This window comes from Balearica regulorum, chromosome 18 (genome assembly GCF_011004875.1).
Source record: "Balearica regulorum gibbericeps isolate bBalReg1 chromosome 18, bBalReg1.pri, whole genome shotgun sequence".
NCBI classification, from domain to species: domain Eukaryota; kingdom Metazoa; phylum Chordata; class Aves; order Gruiformes; family Gruidae; genus Balearica; species Balearica regulorum.
In genome coordinates this window covers 7,866,565-7,879,318 of record NC_046201.1, presented here as the reverse complement: position 1 = coordinate 7,879,318, position 12,754 = coordinate 7,866,565, and the positions used below count along the sequence as shown (strand labels likewise).

Below are 12,754 nucleotides of genomic sequence, written 5' to 3'. Positions count from 1 at the left end.
ATTTAGGGGGCCACTGGTTTGTGTCCTGCAGAGTGTCTGACTAACCAGTCACGAGGGTCACCTATGGCCTTCAAACAACTGGGAATCAAACAGCTTGAACATGATGAGAGGGGACAGAAGGTGGAAAGGAGCGTCACACAGGCCAAGTGATTGCAGAGGAAGAGGGTCTTACCTGCTACATTTTGAACAGAGTAGAGAGAAAGCAGGAGTGAAATAGAGAGGCCAAGAGAAGACTGCCCTAGTCAAGGGGGAGAATGACCAAGGCACATCACAACCATTGTTCTGAAGCAGCAAGGATGGAGGATCATGTTTGAGATGTCACAGAAAGAGCTGGCTGGACAGAGTGAGTTGCCTGGACAAGAAAAAGGAGAAGACAGGAAAGAACACAAGGAAGGTGCAAGCATGAGTGACAGGGCAAATGGGTATGTTGAGAATGATGAAGCTGGGAAGTCAAGGAGGTCTGGCTTTTCCCAGCCAAATAGCAAGGACTGAAGGGAAAGAGGAAGGTTCCAAAGACAGAAACCAAACGATGCTGAAAATGAATGGGAAAGGTAAAGTGGAGAAAACACTGAAAAGAGATGGTAAAGGTGCAACCACCACTGAGGGACATAACATGTCCTCCCTCCCAGGACAGAGCCAGCTTAGTCATGTACAACCTATACGGAAAAGAATAGAAAACAAACCCAGGGCCACAGAGGCCAAGGAAGGACAAGAAGGAAAGAGTAACTCTGTCCAAGTACAAGAATAACAGAAGTCAGCACAGAAGACAAACATAGCACAGTGCATCTCACCAACACTGCCACCAGGAGAGAACAAGAGACGCACATCAGCGCATCCAGTTCAGGATCACGCACCCATCGACTACCCAACTCCACTCCCCAAACCAGCACAACCACCAGAAATTCCTCTTACGCCCCGACCTGCTGCAAAGGCCATGCCTGCAAGCGAAGCCTCAGCAAAGGGCTGTTCTGCCCACACGTTAAAAGAGGGGATTGCAGAGGGTCTCATGTATCCCATTCCTTCGCAGTGGCTAAACGTTCCCTAGTTACAGCCACCACAGGGCATTTATCTCCATGTTAACCCTTCTGACAGATTGTATTTAGCTGATAGATGGCTCATGCCTTCAAGAGATTTACAGAATCACTGGAGCTTCCTATCACCTTGGGATATCTGTAGACAGGTTGAAAAAATTAAAACATCTGTTCAAGAAGAAGCCACGCTGTGCTCCAGGAAGAGGGCACAGCTGAGACAACCAAAGATCCAACAAGTTTTTACAATTATGTGGACACATCTGCTGAATTCACTGTGCTCACTTCACAGAGCCCTTCTCATCTCCTGCTCTTTTCTCTGCAATGGTCTGATGTGGAGAGATACCTACCAGTGAAGTCGATGAGGCCTTGCTCATCTGGGCCAACACTCTGGCTTCTCCGAAGGCTGTAGCAAGAATCCACAGGACAGGAAAGAGCAACGGAAGGATGGGTAGGACACCATTCACCTGAAAAGAACGTTTGTAATCACCAGCAAGCACAGAGACAACAAGAAGTCAGATCTCTCACATGACATCTTTTCCACCGCAGTGAGAGGATGGGTAAAAGGCAATGGCAGGAAGGAAGCAGACTGCTTGCACTGGAAGCGGTGCAAACGCAGAGAGAGGCACAGGAAGGGAGACACACACACCCTTAGGGGTTTGTAATGAAGGAGGCCGTGAATAAATCACACCAACTTGCAGCTGGTTTTCCTGCTGAATTTGGCATAAACTCTTACAAGTTTAAAGGCAAAGGATACCATACACACACACACACATATATATGGCAAGTGAGCGAGAGCAAACAATGCGAAGGACAGTCTAGGAGGAATGGCCAGGGTAGAGTTGTTGTCCTGCTCCCCTGAGAGCTCTGGGGTCCAGCATGCACACAGGCGTGCACAGGATGCTGTCATAGGATGAGGGAGGGAATCAGTCTCAGTGGTGCTCTGGGGAGGAGATGTAGTGGAGCTCAAAGCTCTCCTTTACCTGTAGCTGAAGAAGAGTGTACTGCCAAGAAGCAATTCCAGGAGCTTTGAAAATGAAGCGCACAGCATTGGTGATCAGGAAGCCAGCCTGTGATTCAAACAGAGATGACACTGTCAGCTAACTACTAGTACTTGTAGGGAAGGAGTTTTCACAGCCTTGTAACATTCTCAGCCCTGGGAAAGTCTGGAAGATATACTTGGTCTGCTGCTGCAGTTCCTCCCTCCACTCTCACTGCTAGATGGCTCAGCATCTTTGCTTCTCTGAACTACCCAAGGTACACACAGAGTCGGCTGCATGAGTTAGGGCCTGGCCACAATTTCCTGTTGATGGCTGCAAATTCTTCACTTTTATTGACAAAACATGGCTATATTCAACAACAAAGGCTTGAAATGAGACCTACCAGTACAATAGGGACAGCATATTTCAGCATCACTGACTGTACAGTGAATCTCTCATTATCCAGGGCTGTCACAGGACGTGACAAAGCCATTTCCAGACACCACCTAAAAAATGGAAAACAGCTTGAAATTTCAGCAACCAAACTCTAACCCTGCACTCTCCTCAGATATAAACCTCCTAGTAGACCTGATTAGAACACTGCATTCACCCTGTGTTATGAGGGATGACTGTCAAAAGAGAAGCCAAGTTCTACAATAACAGTTGCACTTGCCATGGCAAATTTGCAGTGCTGTTGAGCAAACTCCCCAGGTCTCCTCACCCGCTTAACAGGAAGGCTCCGTTGCCCCAATGTGTACTGATACTTGTACAGAACATTCACATTTCTCTGTCTCCGACCAAAGGAGATAGCCAGTGATATGGTAATCATCATGGTTAAATCAAATGCATGAAATCTGTGACGTCCCTGCATCGTTCAAATTTAGTTGGAAAGTAATGAGTTGAACAGTAACACTTAGCACATATGTGGTTTTACATATTAGCCTACCAGTTAAGGAAGACAATTGAAGACAGAAAGTAAGATACTTAGAGCATTCCCAGGTAATAAAGAAAACACAGCACAGCATATTTGAAAATTCCTGTCCTGGACTGGTAAGTCTCATTTTTTGCCGACACAAGGCAGCAACAAGGACACAGACAAGCTGTGCAGGCATTGTGCGCTGTATTTAACCCACCTGACATTATCAATTATTGGGGTCTTCAAGACACGGAAGAGACGATACAGCTGAGGGTTCTGAGGTCCCTTCTTCACTTCTCCCCTTGGGGAGGGTGGAGGTGAGAAAGGTGGAAAGAGATCTCCTGGCTCCAGAACTATGTGCTCATCATCCTAGGAAAAAAGCGAGAGCGCCCAAAGGCTGCACAGTCAGGGCCTCGGTGGAACCCTGCTGTGAGGGGCTAGAGGTTTAGTCTGGCAGGATCCCTCCCACTGCAAGTGACACAATACATGTTTGTCACAGGTCTCTCCCTCAGCTCTCAAAAATTCATTAGCTGAACTATTGCTTCAAACTTGAAACAAAATTAAATGCTTGTGTTCAAGCACATTTTATTTCATGAAAATGGGCATTTGGAATGAAAGTTACGATAAAAAACAACAAATGTAAATTTCAAGCTTTAAACTTTTTCCGATCTTCAACAAGCAGCAAAATCTTTGCATAGATCTTGTAATTGATTTGTTAATTTACTTCTACACCAGGTAGTTTATATTATCTTTTTTTATCATGAATCAGTAGTAAGGAGAAGGTAAAAGCAGACAAACTTTATTTGTCCACACAAAACCCAGGATAAAGTAGGGGGTTTGTATGTCATATCATCCTACTGGCTAGATTCACTCCACTTATATTCAGCTGCACATTACATTTCGCCCTTGACCTGAAGAGGTGGAAACATGGTGCCTTAGTATCACGTTAGTGTCTCCTGTCCATTGGTTTTGGGAGTTCATAGAGAAGATGCAGACTGAGTAGGAAAGCACCGTCCTTTTCTAAACTGCAATTTCAAACCATTTTCAAGGTCAGAAGAAATCAAACACTCCAATAATCTGTACACTGGGAATTAAGAGTATTAGCACAAAAATCCTGGGAAATATATTGGTACAGGCCAGGGAAATAAGACAAGCAAGTTACCTTAATCCCTCTCAGAGAAGCAAATGACTCCTGGCCTGGCCTCAAAGCAATGACATCTCCTTCTACTAACAGGCTGACAGGCAGGTTGACAAGATGACCATCCCTGTAGGCCCAATGAAGGGACCAGGATGGGGCATAAGGCATGTGAAGGTCAGGGTACATGGAGTCTGGCCATTTCACCTCTTTGCCAAGTGTATCTGAAAGCATAAAGTGTGAAAGAATCAAGTGATAACAACTCTGGAGGGGCCAATCACACAACAATTTACATCCTGTAGCGGCTATAGGTCCTCCAATGCCAAGCTCAGTTCATTCCCACGATCTTTTATCGTCTCTCTCTTTCTCCTTGATGGCTTTTCCCCTCTCTCTCCACTCAGTATTAACAACTAAACATAGTCATTTTATAACCTTAAATACATACTTGTACAATGGAAAAGCTAAAGGCTGTCCTTAAAACTGCTGCACTGAAATGAACTGCCTCCTCAGGTTCAAGAGCCCACATTGAGACGATGCTCACAAGCAGCAATTTATTTCCTTCTGTTCTATGTTGTGGTACAACCCCACGTATTCTTCTCTCATCATCTGCTACAAGGCAGATATTTTTGTAAGATACTGAGGATTCGAATTACTCCAAAGCACAGACATAACAGACGCCTACCTGATAACACACAGAATGGAAGCACATGGCCACATGACAGCTCAAAATAACTATTCTACAGGACAGGCATGAGTAGGACACAATTCTCACAGCCTGTTTCCGTGTAACATAAGGGAAGGCTAGTAAGCTCAATTAGTAACGTATGTGATCAGGTTTGGAGAAAAATCCAATGGGAGAAAAACACAAATGCAAATGAGGAACAGATGAATGAGACCTCACCATTTATCTTATCAATGATTGTCTGAAGTCTCCTCTCCACCTCTCTGCACTTCAGCCCCTCTTGACGCCCGATCATGAAGAGATCCAAGAGGAGAAGGAGGAAGAGTGCCAGTGCATTAACTATCTCAGCACCTTGGCTTTGCACAGCAAAACAGAAGAAAGCAGAAAGCAGATGAGATTTGAGTAAATGAGCAGAATACTCTGCCAACCGCCCACAGAGATAAATGCACACCTGCTTGGCTGTTTATTCCTAAATCCCACAGACTTATGGCTAAAAAAGAAAAGCAAGGGAGCTATGATCACACTATTTCTTTAGAATAATCCCACCAGACAAGTCTGAAAGGACTCATCTCAATTGTAATACCCTTACAAATACGGTCAAGGCATGCTATGGCACATGTGACAGCACCATAACTTCTATGAGCCACTAACTTCTCCAGTTTCAAAATCCTTCCTAAATATGATAATGCCTTAGGATTTTTCAAGATCTAGGAACGCTGTAGAAAAAAAATCTCAATCTCTTCATAGGAAACTCTATGGGTCTATTAGAAGTAGATTTAAGTTGGCTGAAGTTTTGCAAAAGGGACCGATAGGGACAGAATCACCACTATGAGTATGCTAATGTCTAGATGTTTAGGCAAAATGAGGGACAACACTGTTATGTCAACCACAGACAGTGTCAAGACGATAATAAACCTTACTTCAGCTAACCAGTATAGGATGACTTTGCTTACCTCCCCTGTGGCTGGCTCCCATAGCAGCACAGCAGCAATAGCACTGCCAGAAGCATCAGAGATGCACCAGGCCAGTGAAAACAGGAGCAACGGTTACCATGGTACAGAAAACTGCTCCTCCACACCTCCTACAAAAGGAGAGCAGCAGACAGTCAGCATTCATGAAATACAGAGCCAGACATTTGAAAAAGCAGAGTGAGAAACGCTGAAGGCAGCAGTTGCACTCCAGGGTGAACACAACTTTGTAAAACCTCTAAAAATGATACAGAGCATCCCAGATCAGTTATGCAAATGCTACAGCACTAATGGCTGCTCAGCTGGCGACTCTGGGTGAACACTCTTTGCTCTACTCTTGCTTGAAAGAATGAAAAGGCTTCTGTGTCAGGCTGCCCCATTGTCACTAACCAAGCAAGGAACACTTTTAAGTACTGTGCATAAATGCTAGCACTTTGTATGCAACACACATGCCAGACAAACATGGTGGACAAGGGGAGACTGTTGAGCTTTGCAGCTCTTTCTGTCTACCTGATACGGACTCCCTAGGCACACTGCCATCAGTGGCTCTTGAAGCCCTTAGATACTTCACAGGTGAAGCTAAGCTCCTGTAGAGCTCCACCATCCAGGAGAGAAGTGCTGAGAAAAACATACCCTTAGGTAATTCCTTGCTTTGGTCCCAAGGACTTTGGCAGTTCTACACCAAGACACTCTGCAGCAGCAGTCTGGGAGGGAATGCAGCCAACTTTTGGTTTATCTTCAGCTTTAGTTTTAGAAGGGGAGACTGAGTGCGCAACCTTGTGCTGTCTGGTGCCTCACCTTCCATGAACTCCCTTTTTTCTGTTCCTTCTGATGCCCATCCAGCAGTGCTGACAACTGGTCTCTCAGAATCGTGAGGGCTTTCTTTGTGGTAAGGCCCAAACTTGAGGTCATCTCATCCTGAAGTGCCAGAAAAACAGTTTAGTGCTTTCCTGTTTTCTCTTTGGGCTTCTTCCTGGTGGCTGACTGTGCACCCTACCATGAATGCCCTGCACTCATCAGCACCAGTCTGATTCTCCATTTTCCTGAAATCATCTTCCCTTCTGTGAACTTTAGACTGCTGGCTGGAATTAGAGCGTCTAGATAACATCAGGTAAACAAGCCAGTTCTAACTGTGCTTTATCGAACCACAATACCAAGTCATTTCTGTGAAACAAGATTCTGATCAGTAGAGGCTGGGGACAATACAAAGGGAGGCTGCTCAGCTCCCAGGTTGTTATGCAGGCTAAACTGGTATCAGCTTGTAGAGACAACAGAACACAGTTATGGTAGAATTTTAATGCTACAGGATGGATTTTTCCAACAGTAATAACAACTAAGTAGTAGAATATCTGCAATTCTAACAATATCTGATATCTGCTCCTTATGAATTTTTGGTTATGAATCCTGCCTCTGTGGCTACTTTGACACAGAACCTCCCAGATTTAAGTGCTAATCAATGCACCAGTTCAGGCAGAGACAGGATGCCAGCATCAACTCCTCCTTTTACAAAAGAAAGCACTGGAAATTTAAGTGCTGGATTGTGTGAACATACAGGTCTATGGAAGCACACAGAGTCCAGACTTCCCTCACTCTTCAGCAAAGAGGCAGCAGCCTGAAAAGACGCAACCCAAGAGCATGCCATCTAATGCTGATAACAAGAAAGTAGGGTAAAGGCTTGCATTTCTGGAGCAAGAACACAAGCACTTACCTTCCTTTCAAATCACAGAGACTGCTGAGAGGTACTGTGGGTACCAGATCACTGAAAGGGAATCAACAAGGAAAAGCAGGCAGGTGTCCATGAGAGGGCTACAGCAGCTATCAGGGAACTGGTCAATAAAAGTTCTCATTTGCATTTCATGTTTTAATACAAACACCCTGAGGGCGTACGGCGCATAGGATATCCTGCATGTTAGAAATGCTCAGGTGTATCATACTGTTTACAGAGTACAGAACCACTGAACACAAAGCAGGCAGGAAGCTTCCCCCTCCGGTCCCCATCAGTGCGACACACAACCCAGCAAATACAGCTCAGGCAGGAGCTGCAGCTCTTCCTGCTATTGCAGTCACAAGCTCTTCCCAGCCCTGCCAAATCCACCGTGGTCTCAAACTGCAGCAGCTCTGCTCTTCAGGACCTGCATGCTCGCACCCTGCTCTGCAAATGCAGCTCAGCTATGATCTGCACTTTTCTTCCCGTTCCTTAACTGAGTGGTTTCGTGATGAACACGTACAGGAAACTAATTTCAGACTTCAGACTCATTTGCATTGATGGTCCAATCCACAATTGTAAGCGTCAAGGAGTAGAAGGTAAACACTCTTCAAACTACCGTTTACCACACACACACACACTCCCCACCTATCAGGCACAATTTGAAACAGCAAATGCTGGCCAGGCAGAGTCTAGCAATGCTGCTTCAGCTGCACTTTTACAGAACTAAAAATAATCCTGCTGTAGTTTTCATTCTCTGTGTCAGTTTTAGGAATAGAGGAAGCAGTTTGTGTTGTTCTTGGAAGCAGCCCAGGTAACATCAGCACAGGACTAAACATAGGAGTCTCTCAAAGACTCCCAGAGGAGAAGATGGCAGGCAGCATAGCTGGCAACAGACATGCTGCTGCACCACAGGAGTGCTGCAAACAGGAGTGCCTGTGAGCAACATGGAGCAACTGACAATAAGATTTCTCTCTCTCCGCTGACTGCTGGCTGTTTGGGGCATAGAAAAGCACCCACAAAAGCAGTCATCCTCTCCAACAAAGGGAAAGCAGACAGATAAAATAAAAGACACAGAAAGAAAGGCAGCAATAATAAGAGGGTCTTCAACAGAAAAGCAACGTCTGCTTAGACACCGAGCCAGTTCCAATGGATACATCAAGAGCTACGGAAGAAATGAGGAAAGCTGCACTTAATGCCAACATCTAGTGCAGTCACACACTGCCTGGAAAGACAAACTGCCACATCATAGCAGGTAGCCAGCAGAAAAAGGCAGCAAATCCAGAGGTAATCAAAAAGGTTCCTGAAATACTTGCACACCTGCTCCAGTCCTTACACAGGAGTTACTGTTTTGCTGTAGTATCCGTCAAAGTAAGGGCAGCCACAAAGGAAGGTGGCTGTAGCAGGTGAGAAAGAACAAGTGCAGAGTGTGGCCGGGCTGCGGAGGAAGAACAGCAGGAAGGGCAGGGATTGCTAAACACCCATCCCGACACTTCCAAACATGGAGTATTCAGCAAAGGAGACAGAGCCGGACTGGTAAATAAACACTGTAATAAGGTGAGTGAGAGGCTGCATGCAGTGACTCAGATAACCTAGTGCCGATGAGCATCAAGGGAAAGTGCTTGGAACCAAGGAATGAAAGGGACAGGCAAGAAGAGCCACCCTGAGCTCCTGGCAAGGGGCAGCTGCAGGTTTTCGAAACAAGAGCTGCCCTGCTAAGTCATCAACTGCTAATGAGGCATTTTTCAAATGCCCTAAAGTAAACCTTTCTATATGGCAAACCTAGGCACTCTTAAGCTGTCCCAGAGGGATCTTTCCAGCCTTTCATCAGCTGCAAGTGCTCTTCCTGCCACAAAACAGGAGGCGAGCACCCCAGGGTGAAGAAGCCATTCACCGGAGGTGTCAGCTCATTAACAAAAACGTCAACATTCACATCTTTGTTTTGGAGAGTTGTATTCAAAGAGTAATCCACTAATTTTCAGGTCAAAACAAACCCAGCAAGACACTTTCCCACCCAGTGCCTTAGCACAGGTCTTCCTCTGAAGAACAAAAAAAAAAAAAAAGTCAAGACAGACAGTAAATTCCAGGTTACAGTGAAAACAAACCCCTGATGAGTATCAGAAGGCATTTTAAAAAGCTATACTTTCCTTTTGCCCATGCCTAAAGGGAAAAAATCCTGAGGAGAAAATGAACAGTTGTTTCCTCCTTTGCCCCGAGAGGCTGGAGAGCATATGAGCCTCTAAGTGCACTTATGGCTCCTCTGGAGCCGACCCTTGCTCCGGCTATCACAGCCTTAGTCCAAGAGGCGTGACTCAAGCCAGGTAAACACAGGATGATTGCAACCTTCTTCCTTGCAGACGATAATGTGTCTCTCTCAGTTCTCATCTGCAGGATGGCTGCTAAGGAAAAAGCGCACAGTGCAGGAGATTTTTTTTTTTTTTGTACATGTGATTTCATTTTCTAGAGGGAATGAATGTGCTGAGGTGCAGACTGGATGGGAAGATGAAATTGAGTGAATGGGCTCCTCATTTCTCCACTTCCAGTAAATATCCTAAATGTTAAATTACTGCTTAGCTTGCCTGCAAATGACAGGGGAAGGGAACTTGAGCTAGATCTAACAAATGCTCAGGTTTAGGAGCTGGTTTGGCTCTTCAGGAAGAAGACAAGCAGCAGCTCAGAGTGAGGAGATGGGGAGCCACAGAATCAGTAGACTTCTCTTTGCCTTCTCCTCTCAGTCGGCCCTCAATAGTTTGGCAGGGGGAATTAGTTGGCAAATAGTCCATGATTCGAGAGCTTGTTTAAATCTGTAGCCTTGCCTGGCTCACAGCAAAAAGGTTTCCATCCTCATGGGTTGCAGGAGTGTTTTCAGATTGATAGGTAGGAAAAGAGTGGTTATCTTCTGATTTTTCCTCACACAATGTGAAGCTATTCCTGAGCATCACCACCTACTCATGTCTGCTTCCCGCAGCCCACCTTCATCCTCACACAAAATCGCTACTGGTTCCTGATCTGTCCTCCTAAAATTCCCCATCCTGTTCTTTTACACATAGAACCATTCCAAGAATATCTTAAAAGTTTATCACACTCTCTGCTATCCGATGAAAGATAGAGGTCTTGTTTCTTCCTTCAAAAGGAACAAACAAGCAGAGGTCAGAATGTATACAGGTAAGAAATGGACACAAAATATTAGTATAATTAAGTCCTATTTTCATACACCCATTACACATCCACAGTAGCCTATTTATTTGTTGTACCAATACGTGTTGATATAATATGTGGTGGTGTATCACGTGCCAAACATTTCTTTAAATAATACTGGAGCACAAATATATTCTATGCTTTACAGAATTCATCCTGCCAACTGCTTCTGTAGACACCTAAGTTGATTCAACTGAGCAAAGTGGGTTGAATCATCCTCCATCCTCTGTTGATTCAGTCTCTTGCAGAATAAGGGCTTCTCACCAAGACTGCTGTACACTTCAATGTAACTGCCTTTACAAAGATTGTTTAAGCAAATAAGGGAACAGAAAACAGAAAATTTGCTAGAAGCTTCAATTTTCATAGACTGCAGTTCCACCCCTACGAGGCAGCTGTCAGATTGTTTCCCTCTTCCCAGGCTGCACACACTGGGCCCCTTTTTTAACACTTCTACTCAATTGCTCTTCAAACAGTTGGAGGCGGGCAACTGGGCAGCAGAATATTCTTCCTTTTTCTGAGAGCTATTCTGCATTCTTTTGCAGAAACAAGAAGGCAGTTTTTAATTTAACAATGACATTTTGCACACTATTAATCTACTTCAGGGATTACACCTCCTGAAATGTAAGCATTATTCACAGTTTCAAAAACACATGAGAAGGAGTAACTCCACCAAATACATTTGCATTTAGTACTGTAAGTCATATCCTTGCTCAGGATAAGGCACAATATGACCCATAGTGGGGTTCTTTGGGTCTCATCAGAGAGTATGGCAGACATCATACGCATGACAGCATGCAATTTCTTGGGGCAATGTTTCTTTCAGCAGGCTAGTGCTACAGAGGGATTTATTCTTGTTCTAAAGCAAATTATATATCAGTATGCTACAGCTCTGTCCAACTGCAGCTGCTGAGTTAATGTTCAAAGTGCCTGAAATGGCACAGCCATGCTACAGAACGATACAGAGGTAGCCAGAAAGCCAATGTACAGGCCACTCTTGGCAAAAGTTGCCCTTTATTACCTATCTATTTGGTCCCAATTATGCTTTTTGTCTGTCTTAGTGCTCACCTAGTTACTTTTGAAAAGACGTCTGATCCCTGACTCCTAGCAAGAGTGCTTCTCTAGTGACCCAGGCTGCGTGAAGCCTCCACTCTGGCACATTCCTACTCCACAGGATTATCTTTTGATTAAGACTCTGGACTAACAATCAGGACAGCTGGATTCTGTTCTTCCTTCTGCCACAGATTTTTGCCTTGCAGTATGAAAATCAGATGCTCCTCTGTGCCTTAGTTTCTCATCTTTATAATGGGACTACCAACTCCCTACCAACTGTATGAAGATTATAATATTCACCAACCCACCTGAACACTACTGGAAAGCACAGAAAAAAGAAATACGTGTTGATACTTGCACGATTCAGGCAGCTCCATCAAGCAGATCATGGCTCTGTGGGGGCCACTGCCTTTAAAACTGGATATGCTGGGAAACGTACCAGAAGGCACAACGAACACAGCTATTGAACTTGGTTTAAATACCACCTGACATGAGCTTGGCAGCCACAACTTAGCTGTTGGTGGTCTCAAATCGAATGAAACAAGCAAAGTCTTCAGCACAGCAGTGCCCAAATTAACGGACAGAGCAATAGTCAACAACTGTCTCCTTCCTCCATCTGCAGCAACAGTACGAAAGACAGCCCAGACCTCCCCCTGCCCCTGGACAAAAGAGCCCCCACAGTTTGGTAACTGGGTGCCTGTGGGGGCTCCAGTGTGGACCTGGCTTTGAGGCTCCCTGCAGCTCATCACTAACAGGGCCTGCAGACTTACACTGCAAAGAGACACAGCTGCAGGAGCACAGATCTCTGAGAGATCCGGCCAAAGAAACACTAATCAACCGCCTGAATCACCACTGCATTTTGGTGTGAACACAGTCCATTTTAATCCAGACAATGACATTCACATTTTATGCCCCCATAAAGCACAGAATAAGATGCCAACAGGCACAATCAACCTTTCCACTTGGGTAATGCAAAGCCCAGTGTTTTGCTTCTCCCTCAGCTAGCAGCAGCTCAACAGCAGAGAAAGAGGCGACCGGTCCCCAGGTAACAGCCCAGTTTTGAATAGTACATTCCCCAATCTGTCTCTTCAG

General features: G+C 45.1%; 1 protein-coding gene and 1 long non-coding RNA gene across 10 annotated transcripts in view; one reads left to right on the top strand and one right to left on the bottom strand.

The window, feature by feature from the left end:
* TMEM94 (transmembrane protein 94) overlaps positions 1-12,754 on the bottom strand; it is a 53,088-nt gene that overhangs the window by 25,889 nt on the left and 14,445 nt on the right. For all 8 annotated transcript variants that reach the window (XR_012838237.1, XM_075770562.1, XM_075770565.1 and 5 more), the window contains 8 exons: positions 6,508-6,627; positions 5,695-5,822; positions 4,961-5,097; positions 4,087-4,283; positions 3,142-3,293; positions 2,412-2,514; positions 2,012-2,098; positions 1,379-1,495 (listed from right to left, as the gene is read on the bottom strand). Coding sequence is in view for 7 of the 8 variants with exons in the window: in XM_075770562.1 (XP_075626677.1) it covers positions 1,379-1,495; positions 2,012-2,098; positions 2,412-2,514; positions 3,142-3,293; positions 4,087-4,283; positions 4,961-5,097; positions 5,695-5,822; positions 6,508-6,627 (1,041 nt within the window). In the remaining variant the exon portion in view is untranslated. The remainder of the gene's footprint in view (positions 1-1,378; positions 1,496-2,011; positions 2,099-2,411; positions 2,515-3,141; positions 3,294-4,086; positions 4,284-4,960; positions 5,098-5,694; positions 5,823-6,507; positions 6,628-12,754) is intronic.
* LOC142604383 (uncharacterized) overlaps positions 1-12,754 on the top strand; it is a 34,872-nt gene that overhangs the window by 10,204 nt on the left and 11,914 nt on the right. The gene's annotated exons all lie outside the window — the stretch shown is intronic.